Raw genomic sequence first — 13,165 nt, forward strand, 5'->3', positions numbered from 1 at the left:
TATACATAAATATTTATAAAAGTTATAGAAAACATTGATTTAGAAAAAAAAAAATCATATTATTAGGAAAAATAAACATTTAATTCAAATGAAAGTCTCAAATTTATTTATAATATAATTTTTTTTAATATTATATACTTTGTAAAATTATACATATTTATTCAAATTAAATAAAACAAACTTCAATTACTGGGATAAGAATATTTTTAATAAAATTAATAAATTATTGAAATTAATATATTTAAAATAAAATATATTCTAGTATTTTAGTTAATAATTTGAATAATGTGATGAATGAAAAAAAAAGAGTGAAATCATGTTTAATTTTATTTGACTTATTTAAAATAGAGTAATGATTAGGTGAGGGAATTTAGTGAGGGAATGACTTGGCATAATCTTATTCGCTGAAAAAATCAAATAATTTCTCTTTTTTCTCTTTTCCTTCCACTTTTATATTTTCCACCCAATGAAGGTGATTCCAAGTTATTCCTTCACCAAATTCCTTCACCAAATTCCCTCTCTCTGTTACTCCAACCAACCAAGTTTAAAATATTTTACAGCAATTTTCTGCACATTGCCTAACTTTCTTTGGGTCCACAAGACACATACATGCATTTAAGTGCTTGGCTTCATATTTTATACTTGCAACATCAGCACATTTTGTATCTGATTTATTTGAGAGAGAAATTAACCACCATGGCTGATCCAGCAACTCTAATAATTGGTTTGCTTTCAAATTTGGCACCTGCGATTAAGGATGATTTCTCTTTGTTTTGGAATTTTAAGAAGGATGTTGAAAAACTGTCGAGCACGCTATCTGCAATTAATGCCGCACTTGAACATGCTGAGATAAAGGACGTGTGGAAGAAGGACAGACAAACTGAAGATTGGTTGCGGAAGCTGAAAGATGTGGCATATGAGGTTCGAGACATCATGGATGAGTGCACCTTTGAAGATCTTCGTCTTCAAGTCAAAAGGCTTAATCCCTCCTCCTCCTCCTCTTCAACCCGGATCCAGGTAACCAACTCATGTATCACCCTTCCTTTTAGCAACTTTTGGTTGCGTCGTGAAATTGGTTCCAAAATTAAGGATGTTCAAGAGAAACTAAAACAGATTTATTCTGAGCGCAAAAATTTACATTCGCCTGAACCTATTCATGACTCGAAAATAAAAGACAAGTTTACTAGTAGTTGGAGAGAAACCATGTCTCTTTCTAGTAGTCCAATATATGGGAGAGACAAGGAGAAGAAAGAAATTATTGATATTTTACTCAATAATAGTACATCTAGTACGGTTAGTGTTGCTACATCTGTTCTGCCTATTGTTGGGATTGGGGGTCTTGGTAAAACGACACTTGTTCAAATGGTCTTCAATGATTATGAAGTTTCTAAGCATTTTGATCTCAAATTATGGGTTTGTGTTTCTGATGAATTTGATATTAAGTTGATCATCAAAGCCATCATAGGAGCAAATAATGAAACTTCTTTGGAGATATTGCAGAAAATGATTCAAGATAAATTGAGAGGGAAAAGATATTTGATTGTATTGGATGATGTTTGGAATGAAAACAAAAATGCATGGAATCAGTTGAGATCTATATTAGATTGTGGATTAAACGGTGCGTTCGTCCTTACCACGACACGTAAAAAAAATGTGGCGGAAATCATGAAAACGATTACACATTTTGAGTTACCGTCGCTTAGTGACGATGATTGTTGGCTACTATTCAAAGAACGTGCATTTGAGGATGGAAAACCAAAAGATTCAAACTTCATTAATATTGGTAAACAAATATCTAAAAGATGTAAGGGTGTTCCTTTAGTTGCCAAAACATTGGGAAGTCAACTGGGGTTTTGTGATGACGAAAAAGAATGGCATAGAATAAGAAATAGTGAGATATGGGAAATATCCGAAAATGAAGAAGATCTCTTGCCTATTCTAAGGTTGAGTTACTATGACCTCCCTTATCATTTGAGAAGATGCTTTGTGTTTTGTGCTGTATTTCCCAAGGATACTCTAATTGAAAAGGAGAAATTAATTCAATTGTGGATGGCACATGATTTAATTCCTACAGCTAAAAAGCAAAATCTGGAAGATGCTGGGAATAGAATTTGGAAGGAGTTGTGTTGGAGATCCTTTTTTCAAGATGAAAAAGAGAACAAAGATAAATTTTATACATGTATGATGCACGATCTTATGCACGATCTTGCCCGATCTGTTATGAAAGATGAATGTTATACGATGAAGGCTAATAGCTCAAGTGATGGTTTAGAACGAGAAATTCGTCATGTAACAGCAACTGTTGATAAGTTAAACCAAACATCAGTTTGTTCTCTTAAGGAAATTAGAGGGTTGCAATCAATAATGCTCAATTGCACAGATTATGATAGATATGTTGTCGGGTGGGGGATTTTGAGTGTCTTGAAGGAACTTCTGCCTTTACGTGTCCTTGAAGTAAGACGATGTTGGTACGATGAAAATTTGAGTTATGTGAGTCGTCTAAAGCATCTTAGATACTTAGACATTTCCTACAGTGATGAGATAACAACACTGCCTAATAGTATTTGTGATCTCTTCAACTTACAGACTCTGAAACTCAATTATTGTTTTGAGCTTACAAGTTTGCCTAAAAATATGAGGAACTTTATTAACTTGAGACATCTTTATTTGGAGGGTTGTTATAAATTAACGTATATGCCTAGAGGAATGGGGCAATTAAAACATCTCAAGACGTTAAACTTGCTTGTGATAGGCAAGGAGGAGAGTGACTGTCAACTAGACGAATTAAAAGAATTGGATATCTGCGGATTTTTAAAAATTGTGAACCTTGAAAGAGTTAGTGATGCATCTATTTCAAGAGGGATAAGTATGGCTAAAATGTCGAGTATCACTAACCTGGAGTTGGATTGGGGTTATACATATGGTGATGATGCTGATGGACATGAGAAAATTTGTGAAGCTCTAGAGGTTTCAACTGAGAGGCTGAAGATATTGAAAATGATTGGTTACAAAGGTGTGAATCCTCCTAAATGGGTGGGAAAGTCATCTCCTCCTGTAACAAGTCTTGAGCAAATGGAGAATGTGAATACTATTGCTAGTAGTAGAGATGACAATGAAATGATAGTGCTATTCCCTTTGCTAGAGGAATTGGAGATTAATAAGATGAAGAATTTGAGAGAATTGGTGTCTCTTACTATTCCTAGTACTGGAGCATTCCCTAATCTATGCAAGCTAGGGATATATAATTGCCCAAAGCTAGGGGCCTTGCCGTCGCATCTCAATGCACTTAATGATGTAACTATTGAAGGTGAATGTTCGGATGAGTTGTTATATAGCATCTCAAATCTTAGTGCTCTGACTCATCTCAAAGTTTATAAGATGAATGAAAGAAGTGCTTTATTTGGAGCTGGTAAAGCATTAATGTTTGATGATGAGATACCATCGTCCTCAAGTCAAATCCTTAGGGACAATAATGAAGCACAATTAGGAGGAGTACGATCAACTTTCCAATCTCTTCAACATCTGAAAATTGAGAACTGCAAGAAGTTAAGGCGTTTGTTTGATGAGGGAATGATAATGGAAGAAGAGAGTACTAATGGCTGCGAGAAGCAACAAAAGCATCATCTTCAAGCAGAAAGAACAAGAGCTGTCACCAACCTCACCAACTCTCTCAGGGAATTGTATATTGAGAATTGTCCGGAGTTGATGATATCACTTGAAGAATTTGGAAACCTCAATGTTAATAATAATTCACTACAGAGGTTGACTATCATTGATTGTCCCAAGTTGGTGTCTTCAGAAGAATTCGTCAATTGTATGGCTCTCCTACGATCCCTTCGAGCAAGACTTGGTCGTATCTACTTCGATGTAGATATTCTATTAGAAGAGGAAGCGAAAGCAAATTCGGTACGTACATCGGTACATACGTAGTCAAACAACTACATATTTTTTAGTTTTTTTTTTTAAATGATCCATCCAATATGTTTTGCATCAGGAGGAAAATTGAAAATTGGTGTCTTCAAAAGAATCAGGAGGAAAATTGAGGCATCTAATTCTGCTTCTAGAAAGAAAGTTATTGCAGACCTCCAATTCTGATTCAGCACTGCAGCAGCAGCCAAATCTCAAACCCATCTAAACAAGTGTAGATCTGTAAAAGTATTTCATCTAATTTTCTTTGCACCTTTAATTGGATTTCAATTTTATTTTAACATATTTTACATAGTTTGGTAAGTTGGAATTCTTGCTTTGTGAAGGATATAAATTGGCTATTATTGGCACTCTTGATTTATGATTGAAGGTCGTTCAACTTTTATAACTAAATCTTTTTACAGATAAATATTATTTATACTGTTAGATTTTAAATGATTTTGGATGTTTTATATTTCATTGTTGAAAAAAATGTTCAGTTTATATAAACATCCCTCTAGGTATTTTCAATGCAAAAGAAAAGTATTTACCGGCACATAACAGCGCCACAAGATTTGTTTAGCGTCAGAAAATAAGCTGCTTCATCATACCGACACATATTTGGCGACGATTAATGTGCCACAAATAGAATTATCATCTACCTTTAATTACATTTTCACTATGCCTTTGTTTTTGGATTTTTTTATTTATAAACTTTCAATTTAATTATCTTGAAAATTTTTAAATAATAATATTAATTTATAAATACATCAAAGTTATATATTTCAGCTACTAATCACATTGATAAAAAAAATGCATTTCATAATATTTGACAACTTATAAAGTAATGATTAAAAATATTTTTATGCATAATCTAAATTGATGCCAGCATCACCTAGATGGAAGCTTCGTTTTTTTTCACAGTAATGAATATTTAAATGTACTTTCTTCGTTAACAAAATAAAATAATCTACAAATAAATATTTAAATTTTAGTTAAATATTTAAGTGAGATACTCAAGCCGTTAACTCGAATATATATATCAAGATACTCAATTCTAGTTTATGCAGCCATTTACATGATTGTAGTTTTGCTGGTATTTACCTCCTTTTTTATATATTGTTTCAGTTTCTAGTCTTGAATGAAGTTGATAATGTAAGATATATAATAATAATAAAAATAGATTTGCATATGTTGTTCCGGGTGGTAAATTCAAGGTAGAATTGTAAATATAGTGTATTATTACTTCACAAATGTACCGATTATAAAAATGATTAGACCAAATATACTTAGATCATTTTACAATAAGAAGTTAGAAAAAGAATGGAAATTAATTCATTATTTTCATTGCTACATGTAACCTTTAAAATTCTCGAAAGTTAAGCAATTAACTTTACCTCTCCTTCTTTTGGTGTAGAAAAACAATAATGGTCTTAAAACAAGATTTTCTAACTCACAACAAACTTTTTAAGTGCCTAACAGGAAAAAAAAAATTTACACTTCCAAAAAAGTTCAAAACAATAAAATGCTATTATGTTTTTGCCGACTCTTAAAAGCTGCCATATATCTTGCGTCGGTAAAACAATAAAAAAGTTCAAAACAATAAAATCATGTTATGTTTGATTACACATCTAGTTTAGTGGTATTATATCACACTAGTGTGTTTATACTAGTGAGGGTTCAACTCCCACATTTGTTTTATTATATATTGTTTTTACTTTAACAAAAAAAATACCAATTTATATAAAAGCTTGAGAAGCTCATAAAGTATACACTTCTTAGAGGCTTTTCTGCTCAGTTGAAATTCTACCCTGGTCGCCGGAAATGTTCTATCGCTCGTATCACTCTACATGAAAGTGTCGAAAACTACAATTCCTTTCTGTCGTTCTCTAGTTTGATTAGGTGTTTTATTGTTAGACTGTATAAATCCTACAATACATTTCTTAAAATTCAACTCACTTATCCAAATAAGTAGTGTGAACTCAACTTTGTAGCTTTCTTTTGGTTTAATTTATGCTAGTACATACGAGTTGTTTTATCGGACAAATTTTGCTAGTAAAGAAGAAGCTTAGACATGAAGAGAACGCTCGCAGAGTATTAAAGCGGGCTTTTACTAGACCCTTGGGAACTCTGCCCCGTCTACCTCTTTATCTCCCAACCTCGTGTTAGTACTTTCTCTTCTTTCATTGCTATATATTTATTTGCAATTTTTTGATTTGGTGATGATCATTGTACAAAAGATAAGTCTAGACTATCTATCTACATAGATATGTTGATTGATGACTTTGAATTTTTCCTTTTCTTTCTTTTGACAAATAAAATAAATAAAGATGTTGGAATCACTTGATGAGGAGGTTGTTAGGCTAGAAGAACTAGAAGAACAAGTGACACATTTCAGACATGAGTTGTATCAAGAAGTTCACATTTATTTACTGTGAAAGCTGCATCAATCAAGCTAAATCAAATAATTAATGACTTCTTTATTCCTATTTAGGAGACTCAAGTTAGTTATAATCCCATCTTTAAAATTTTTGTTTTCTTTTCTATTGATATATTTATTTTTCTAGAGATTTGTAGATGTATATATTGATAATTTTCCTTCATAAACTAATTATCTCAGTTAATATGAAAAGTCTAACCCATCAAGAGAAACTTGCTTTTAGGAAAAGCACATTCAACTCTTGCATATGAATGCAAGACACTAATCATTTCTATTATCATCTAATCACTTTTGAATACTTTTCATGATCTGCTTTATAAGACACTAATAAAGATATTTGCATATAGCTAACTAAACTTTTCATGATCTGCTTTATACTTTCTCTTTTGTGGGTTTTCATTTAACTCTCCTCTATACATGATTTCAGAGTTAGTCAGGAATAACCTTACAATCACACTGCAGATTTGTGGTCACTTGGTGCTATCTTGTAGGTCTTTTTGCTTAATTTCGTTTTGATTTACCTTGCTGTCATATAAGATATTATATACACATTGTTATTTTGAACATATGTAGGAGAGTATGTAGACCACATCATGTCTATCCTTCATAATACAATTTGAACAATTGTCTTTATAAATGATGAGAAACAACATATGTTACAGTATTTTGTTAATTGTTGTCATTATGTTGTTTGTCTTAAATATTATTAGTAACAATAATGACTATTTTTATTTTTGAAAATCATCAATTATAAATTAATAGATAATTTAACGATTCGTGTTATTTCAACTAAATTGTGTCATCGTGTTATTCCGACTAAATTGTGTTATCGTGTTATTCTGACTAAATTGTGTTGTGTTATTTCAACTCAATTGTGTTGTCGTGTTATTTTGACTCAATTGTGTTGTCGTGTTATTTCGACTAAAAGGGTTTTGCTACACCCTGGTGGACCAAACATCAAAACACCTGTCGGTGGGCGAATCCCAATTCGGTTGAACGCATCCCGGTGGCTTCTGAGACCATTCCATAGCTTCCATCAGCTGTGCTTTTATCTCTTTCTGCCCGCCAACATCTTCCCACTTTACCCTTGGAATCTCAAGTATTACCTGGTCATAAATGACAACCACAAATATATAAAATTATATCGGCTAATGCTAGTTGCTAGGTGGTTTTATGGTTTAGGGTTCAGTAAAGGTGTTCTTAATGAGAATAATCAAAACTTGAAATCTCAGTCTTTTAGTGCAAGACTATTCCTACTTGAACTATCCTGAGGGGTTACCTTAATTTACATATAAACCATAAATCCTTTAATACTAATTCAAATACTGACATTTCATCATGAGAATCTCTCCATAAAAGAGGGATGAAAAACAGAAAAATTATCGAAAAAATATTAATAATTTATGTCATTGAACGAAATGATGACATATTTCTAAAGAGAACAAAGGAACATGATTTATCATTATTAGGAAATATTTTTCATGACATACCTCCCCATAGCACTTGGCTTCACTTTCATCTTAGCCTTGTCAAAATCTTCAGAGCATATTTTCAAATTCTTATTGCAGGTCTTAAGTGGAAGATGAAGATCAGTTATGGAGGAGCAGATTCTACAGTATCACCAGAAAGATCATCTTCTGTGCCACTTGAACAATCTTCATGAGTAGCACCTCCTGAAGACATGTCCCTATTGGATTTGTTCATATCAATGTAGCGCCTCAAACACATAAAAGCTGCTTCATTGCAGAGAGCTTCAAGATCAGCACCCACAAACCCATGTGTGTCTGTAGCGAGATTTAGAATTCGTGAATCTGAGAGTGATTGTTTTTTTATTGCTTAAAAGAGCAAGCAATATATCATGGCGTTGTTGAGGAGATGGTGTGTCTGCATAAGAATATTGTCAAATGCTAATCCAAAAGCAAAAAAGTGGTACATATAAAAAATGACAGATCACCTATCGCAGTCAAGTCTTTCAGGCCGCCTTAGTGCTGGCTCAATACTTCCAGGCCTGTTCTGCTAATTCCATTCATCAAATTCAATAAGGTGGCAACCATTCTCTGCGAGAGCTCTTCACCTCCTTCTCTTCGTGCAGGAGCAATAGCATCAATAAAAACCTGCAGAGACAGATATGCTTATGTTATTCAACAAAATCTAAATCTAATCACATCAAATGGAGAAATTTCCAGTTTAGACTATTTATACATGATTGATGAATATTGAGAAATACTTAAGAGTAGTTAAACAGGGAATGAAGAGCTAACCACTTCCAGTGCTGTTTTACTTGCTTGATCGAACACTTCATGTAATGCTTGTTCACTTTCTCCTTGATACTGCCCAAAAATCTCTGGCCCATTCACTGTGTAAAGCCTGATGTCAGCTTCTCGCACACATTTTTTTATTAAAGAAGTTTTCCCTGTTCCAGGAGGACCATGAATAAGCACTCCCTTGATAGGCCGTAAACCTAGTCTGGGTTAAGTAAACAGATGGTTAGTAAACAGAAGATATAAAACTAAAAGGAGCACGTGCTTTGAAATACATACCTTGAAAGAGTGGACCTTTTTGATGAAATTATTATGTCCTTCAAGATTGAGTATTCACTTGACAAACCACCTAATTTGGAAAAATCTTCTTCTTCATTAGCATTGTTAGCTTCATATTCAAGCTTTAGAGATGGAAATCCTTTTGCTTGAGGTGCTTCAGTTGAAGGTAAAGAAAAATGTACTGTGGTCATAGTGGTTGACCAAGAATGCATCATCCACAAGGTCTGTCGGATCTTGATCTTCACCGGTTAAACCCTCCAAAGAATTGCTTGATGTAATTTTTCTAGCGGTAATAACCTGGAAGGTGGAAACTTTTGAGTTGATTGGAATGGTAAAAAAATTTCCATAGAGCAAATTGCGAGAATGCAACCAAGATGCAGAACATGTCTGGAGAAGTTTCTTTGAACTTTCATCTTCTAACATTTTGGTCAAGTTTGATTTCAAACTTTCATGATCATCTGATTGACTGCGATGGCTGACCGGGGAAAAGGTAGGCTTCGAACGCGGGTTTATTGGAGTAGCAGGGGAGGAAACGTGCAAATTATCAATTTGGTGATAATTTCTCAGCCCAGAATGATCAATGTCAGACTTGGGAATAGCCAACTCTAGATATAATTCCTTGCAGTTAGATGTCAGTAAACAGTTCTCATTTTATTGTTTATTCAGAGAAGCTGGAATAGGATAAACAAATACGGTCCTGCCTGAAGCAGGGTAACACAGTGAACTCGAAAGATTTGATGATAAGCGAACCTCGTCATTTTTCAACTGCAAATCGAGAGATCAAAGAAACAAATAAATGGAAAATAAAAAGAACTATCTCCCAAGTTTCTCATTGAAAATAAAAAGAATAATCAATCAAACCTGACCAAGAGGGTAAACTGTGGCTAAAACAAGTAATTTCCAGCTTCATCAACCACTTTCTTGTTGAAATCAACACCACAGTTTCGTGCAAATTCATCAGCTATCGAGCTTAGCTGGAAGCTGTTTGAACATTCCAATCTTGTTGAAGTAAGGGAAACCTATTAAAATATTTGCATCATCAATCAATCCCCGGAAAAAAAAAAATCACATTCCAACTGAGACCAACTAGAAGGTGATTTACCGAAACAAGAGAACTAATAAGTATGGAAGATTTGATCATGGAAGACTCCGATAACCATATTCTACAGCCTTTGGACTCAACTTCGCTATCAGTGACTCGTCCAATCAAGGCTGAATGGCCAATGAGAGAGGGAAACCTAAGAGCCGCCTCTTCTAGAAGACGGCGAAGCTCTTCTTCAGAAGCTTCTACATCTGTAACTGGAGCAAGAGATAAAGAATTCAAAGGAGAAGCATCTTGCTCAAGATTCGATCGCTTCACTGTTGCCTTGGATGGCTTTTACGACTTCGATCCCATTCCAATTTCTCACTTTCTCGGTATATATAATCTCGGGAGAGCAACTACAATAAGAATCAATAGCATAAGGAAATCCCTGATTACTCAAATAAACATATAAACATTGATTGCTCTAGTATCTTCCTAAATTTGACATTTGCATCTAGCGCTAGACAGATGGCCAGCGATAGTATCAAATCATAGACATTGATTGCTCTTAATTTCAAAATTTTCAAACAAATAAAGAAGAAGAAGAAGAAGAAGAAGAAGAAACATGAAACTTCTTAGCAATTAACACATTATTTAACCTAATTCCTAAATCATAATTTCTAAACTAACAATCTAACATATATTAAGTAGTCTAATTCTACTAATTACGAACATACCAGACTATGAGACTAGCAGTTAACCAAATGAATAACTAGAAGGATTCAGAAATCAAGCCGAAAATACAATGTTAAATGTATAATGACGCTCAGAAACTCACTCGACTGAGTAAAGAATGATACCTGGACCGTGGACGACGTCTGGACTCTGGACTGAAGAGTGGAGAAGAAGAAGAAGAAGACAGCAAAATATCATAGTATCAAATGATAAGTTTTGAATAAAAAAACTAAAATCATAATTAACATTGAATAAGAAACCACAATCTGACAATTCTTTATTTTACATAGAGAGTAAATTTGTATTTACAAATTAAAAAAATATATATAAAAATTTATTCAATTAAATGAAGTCAAATTTGTAATTTTAATTTTGTTTAGTGTCATATTTTATTTTATTTTTTTATTAATTATATATATATATAATAATAATAATAATAATATATAATTAATATTTTTTTAAACTATTTTAACAAATATTCAATTGTAGTGAAATTTGATTGTCTTATTTTAACCTTCAATTCTTATTTTTATTTTCATTATTTGTGAGTTGCTTTCCTCTTTATAATTTTTCAAATCAACGTTTATATAAAATAAAATTAGAGAAAAATATTACTTATAAATAAAATATTTTGTTTATATATAATGATCATATATATCTAATTATAATAATAATAAAAAAAAGAAAGTATGATATAAGGATTATTTATAGATAAAAAAGTGTGGTTTGTAAATGACTTAATTTGAATTTTTGAAAATAACTTTGAATGCAAAAAATAAATTTTATTAATATAAACTATAATCCCGCAAATGCATGGATAAGAATATATTTTATTTATCTATAATGATTTAGATTAAATTAATATTATTCGAATATAATTAATTTAAAATTTGTTTTAGTTTGTAAAGTTTAATCTTAAACTTAATTTTAATATATATTTTATTCCCTCTGTATTCCACTTAATTCCTCAATTACCATCATAATGTGATTCACACTTTTTCATATATTTTTTTTATCCATCGGGGAACCACCATCAATCTTAGTCGACCTCAATTGATGACACATCTCTTATCTCTCGTCCATCAATCTTAATTCTGATCTCACACTCGACAAACCACTGACATGACCTTCATCTCTTGACCTCACACTTTTAAATTCTCGCCAAACCAACCACTAATTCCGACCTCACACTCGATAAACCACCCACCGCTCGACCTCCATTTCGTGACCTCACACTTTCAAATGCTCGTCAAACCAATAACTAATTTCAACATCACACTCGGCAAGCCACCCACCACTCGACCTCCATCTCGTGACCTCACACTTTCAAATACTCGTCAAACCAATAACTAATTCTAACCTCACACTTGACAAACCACGCACCACCCAACCTCCATCTTGTGACCTCACACTTTCAAATACTCGCCAAACCAACAACTAATTTCAACCTCACACTCAACAAACCACCCACCACTCGACCTCCATCTCGTGACCTCACACTTTTAAATGATCGTTAAACCAACCACTAATTTCGTCCTCATACTCGACAAATCACCCCGACCTCCATCTCGTGACTTGACACTTTCAAATGCTCGTCAAACCAACCACTAATTCCAACCTCACACTCAACAAACCACCCACCACCCGACCTTCATCTCGTGACCTCACACTTTCAAATACTTGTCAAACCAACCACTAATTCCGACCTTACACTCGACAAACCACCCACCACCCCGACCTCCATCTCGTGACCTCATACTTCCAGATGCCTCGTATCATTTTGTTTAAAAGTTGTGTCACCATATATTAGTCAATAATGCATTTTAAAAATCTAAATTTGCATGTTTTAAGATTCGAACCCTAGTCTCAAAGATAAAATATGAACACTTTAATAGTTAGATTATTTGAGATTGTTGAAATAATTTTATTATTTTGTGTATGTATATATATTTTGTATTTAATATTTATTATCAAAGATAAAATATTAACACTTTAACGGTGAGACCACCACTTGAGATTGTTGAAATAATTTTATTATTTTGTGTATGTATATATATTTTGTCTGTAGTATTTATTATCAATTAATTAATTATATATATATATATAATATATAATATCAGAGAAAAAATGTATAATAAAAGATAAAAATGTCTTTATATAAAATTAATGATAAAAAACAATATAATATGTATACAAGGTAACTAAATTCAATATATATATATATATATATATATATATATATATATATATATATATATATATATATATAATTAATGAGGAAAAAAATAATTATAGATAAAATATATTTATAATTTTTAAAATCTAAAATTTAATTAAGAAAAAGAGAATACAAGAGAAAATATATAATGACGTAAATTATATATTTGATGACGTGGATTATTGTGATGCTAGTTGACGTAAATTATATATAAATTTTTGCTTAAAGAATATGTAAATATTAGTAAGAGGCTCCAATTCGGCTCATGTGAATTTTTATTTTGATAAAATCTTATTTTATTT

The 13,165-nt window shown here is 32.3% G+C and overlaps 1 protein-coding gene and 1 pseudogene across 1 annotated transcript; one reads left to right on the plus strand and one right to left on the minus strand.

Moving 5' to 3' along the window:
- Positions 1–665: 665 nt before the first annotated feature.
- On the plus strand, positions 666–4,031 carry LOC124941200 (putative disease resistance protein RGA1). Its single transcript, XM_047481485.1, has 2 exons — positions 666–3,906; positions 3,995–4,031. The coding sequence occupies exons 1-2, from the start codon at positions 697–699 to the stop codon at positions 4,004–4,006; spliced, it is 3,222 nt and encodes a 1,073-aa protein (XP_047337441.1). The 5' UTR covers positions 666–696; the 3' UTR covers positions 4,007–4,031.
- Positions 4,032–7,335: 3,304 nt separating this feature from the next.
- LOC124941595 lies at positions 7,336–9,077 on the minus strand (annotated as a pseudogene).
- Positions 9,078–13,165: the final 4,088 nt, after the last annotated feature.

The sequence above is a fragment of the Impatiens glandulifera genome, chromosome 6 (assembly GCF_907164915.1).
Source record: "Impatiens glandulifera chromosome 6, dImpGla2.1, whole genome shotgun sequence".
Lineage (NCBI taxonomy): Eukaryota > Viridiplantae > Streptophyta > Magnoliopsida > Ericales > Balsaminaceae > Impatiens > Impatiens glandulifera.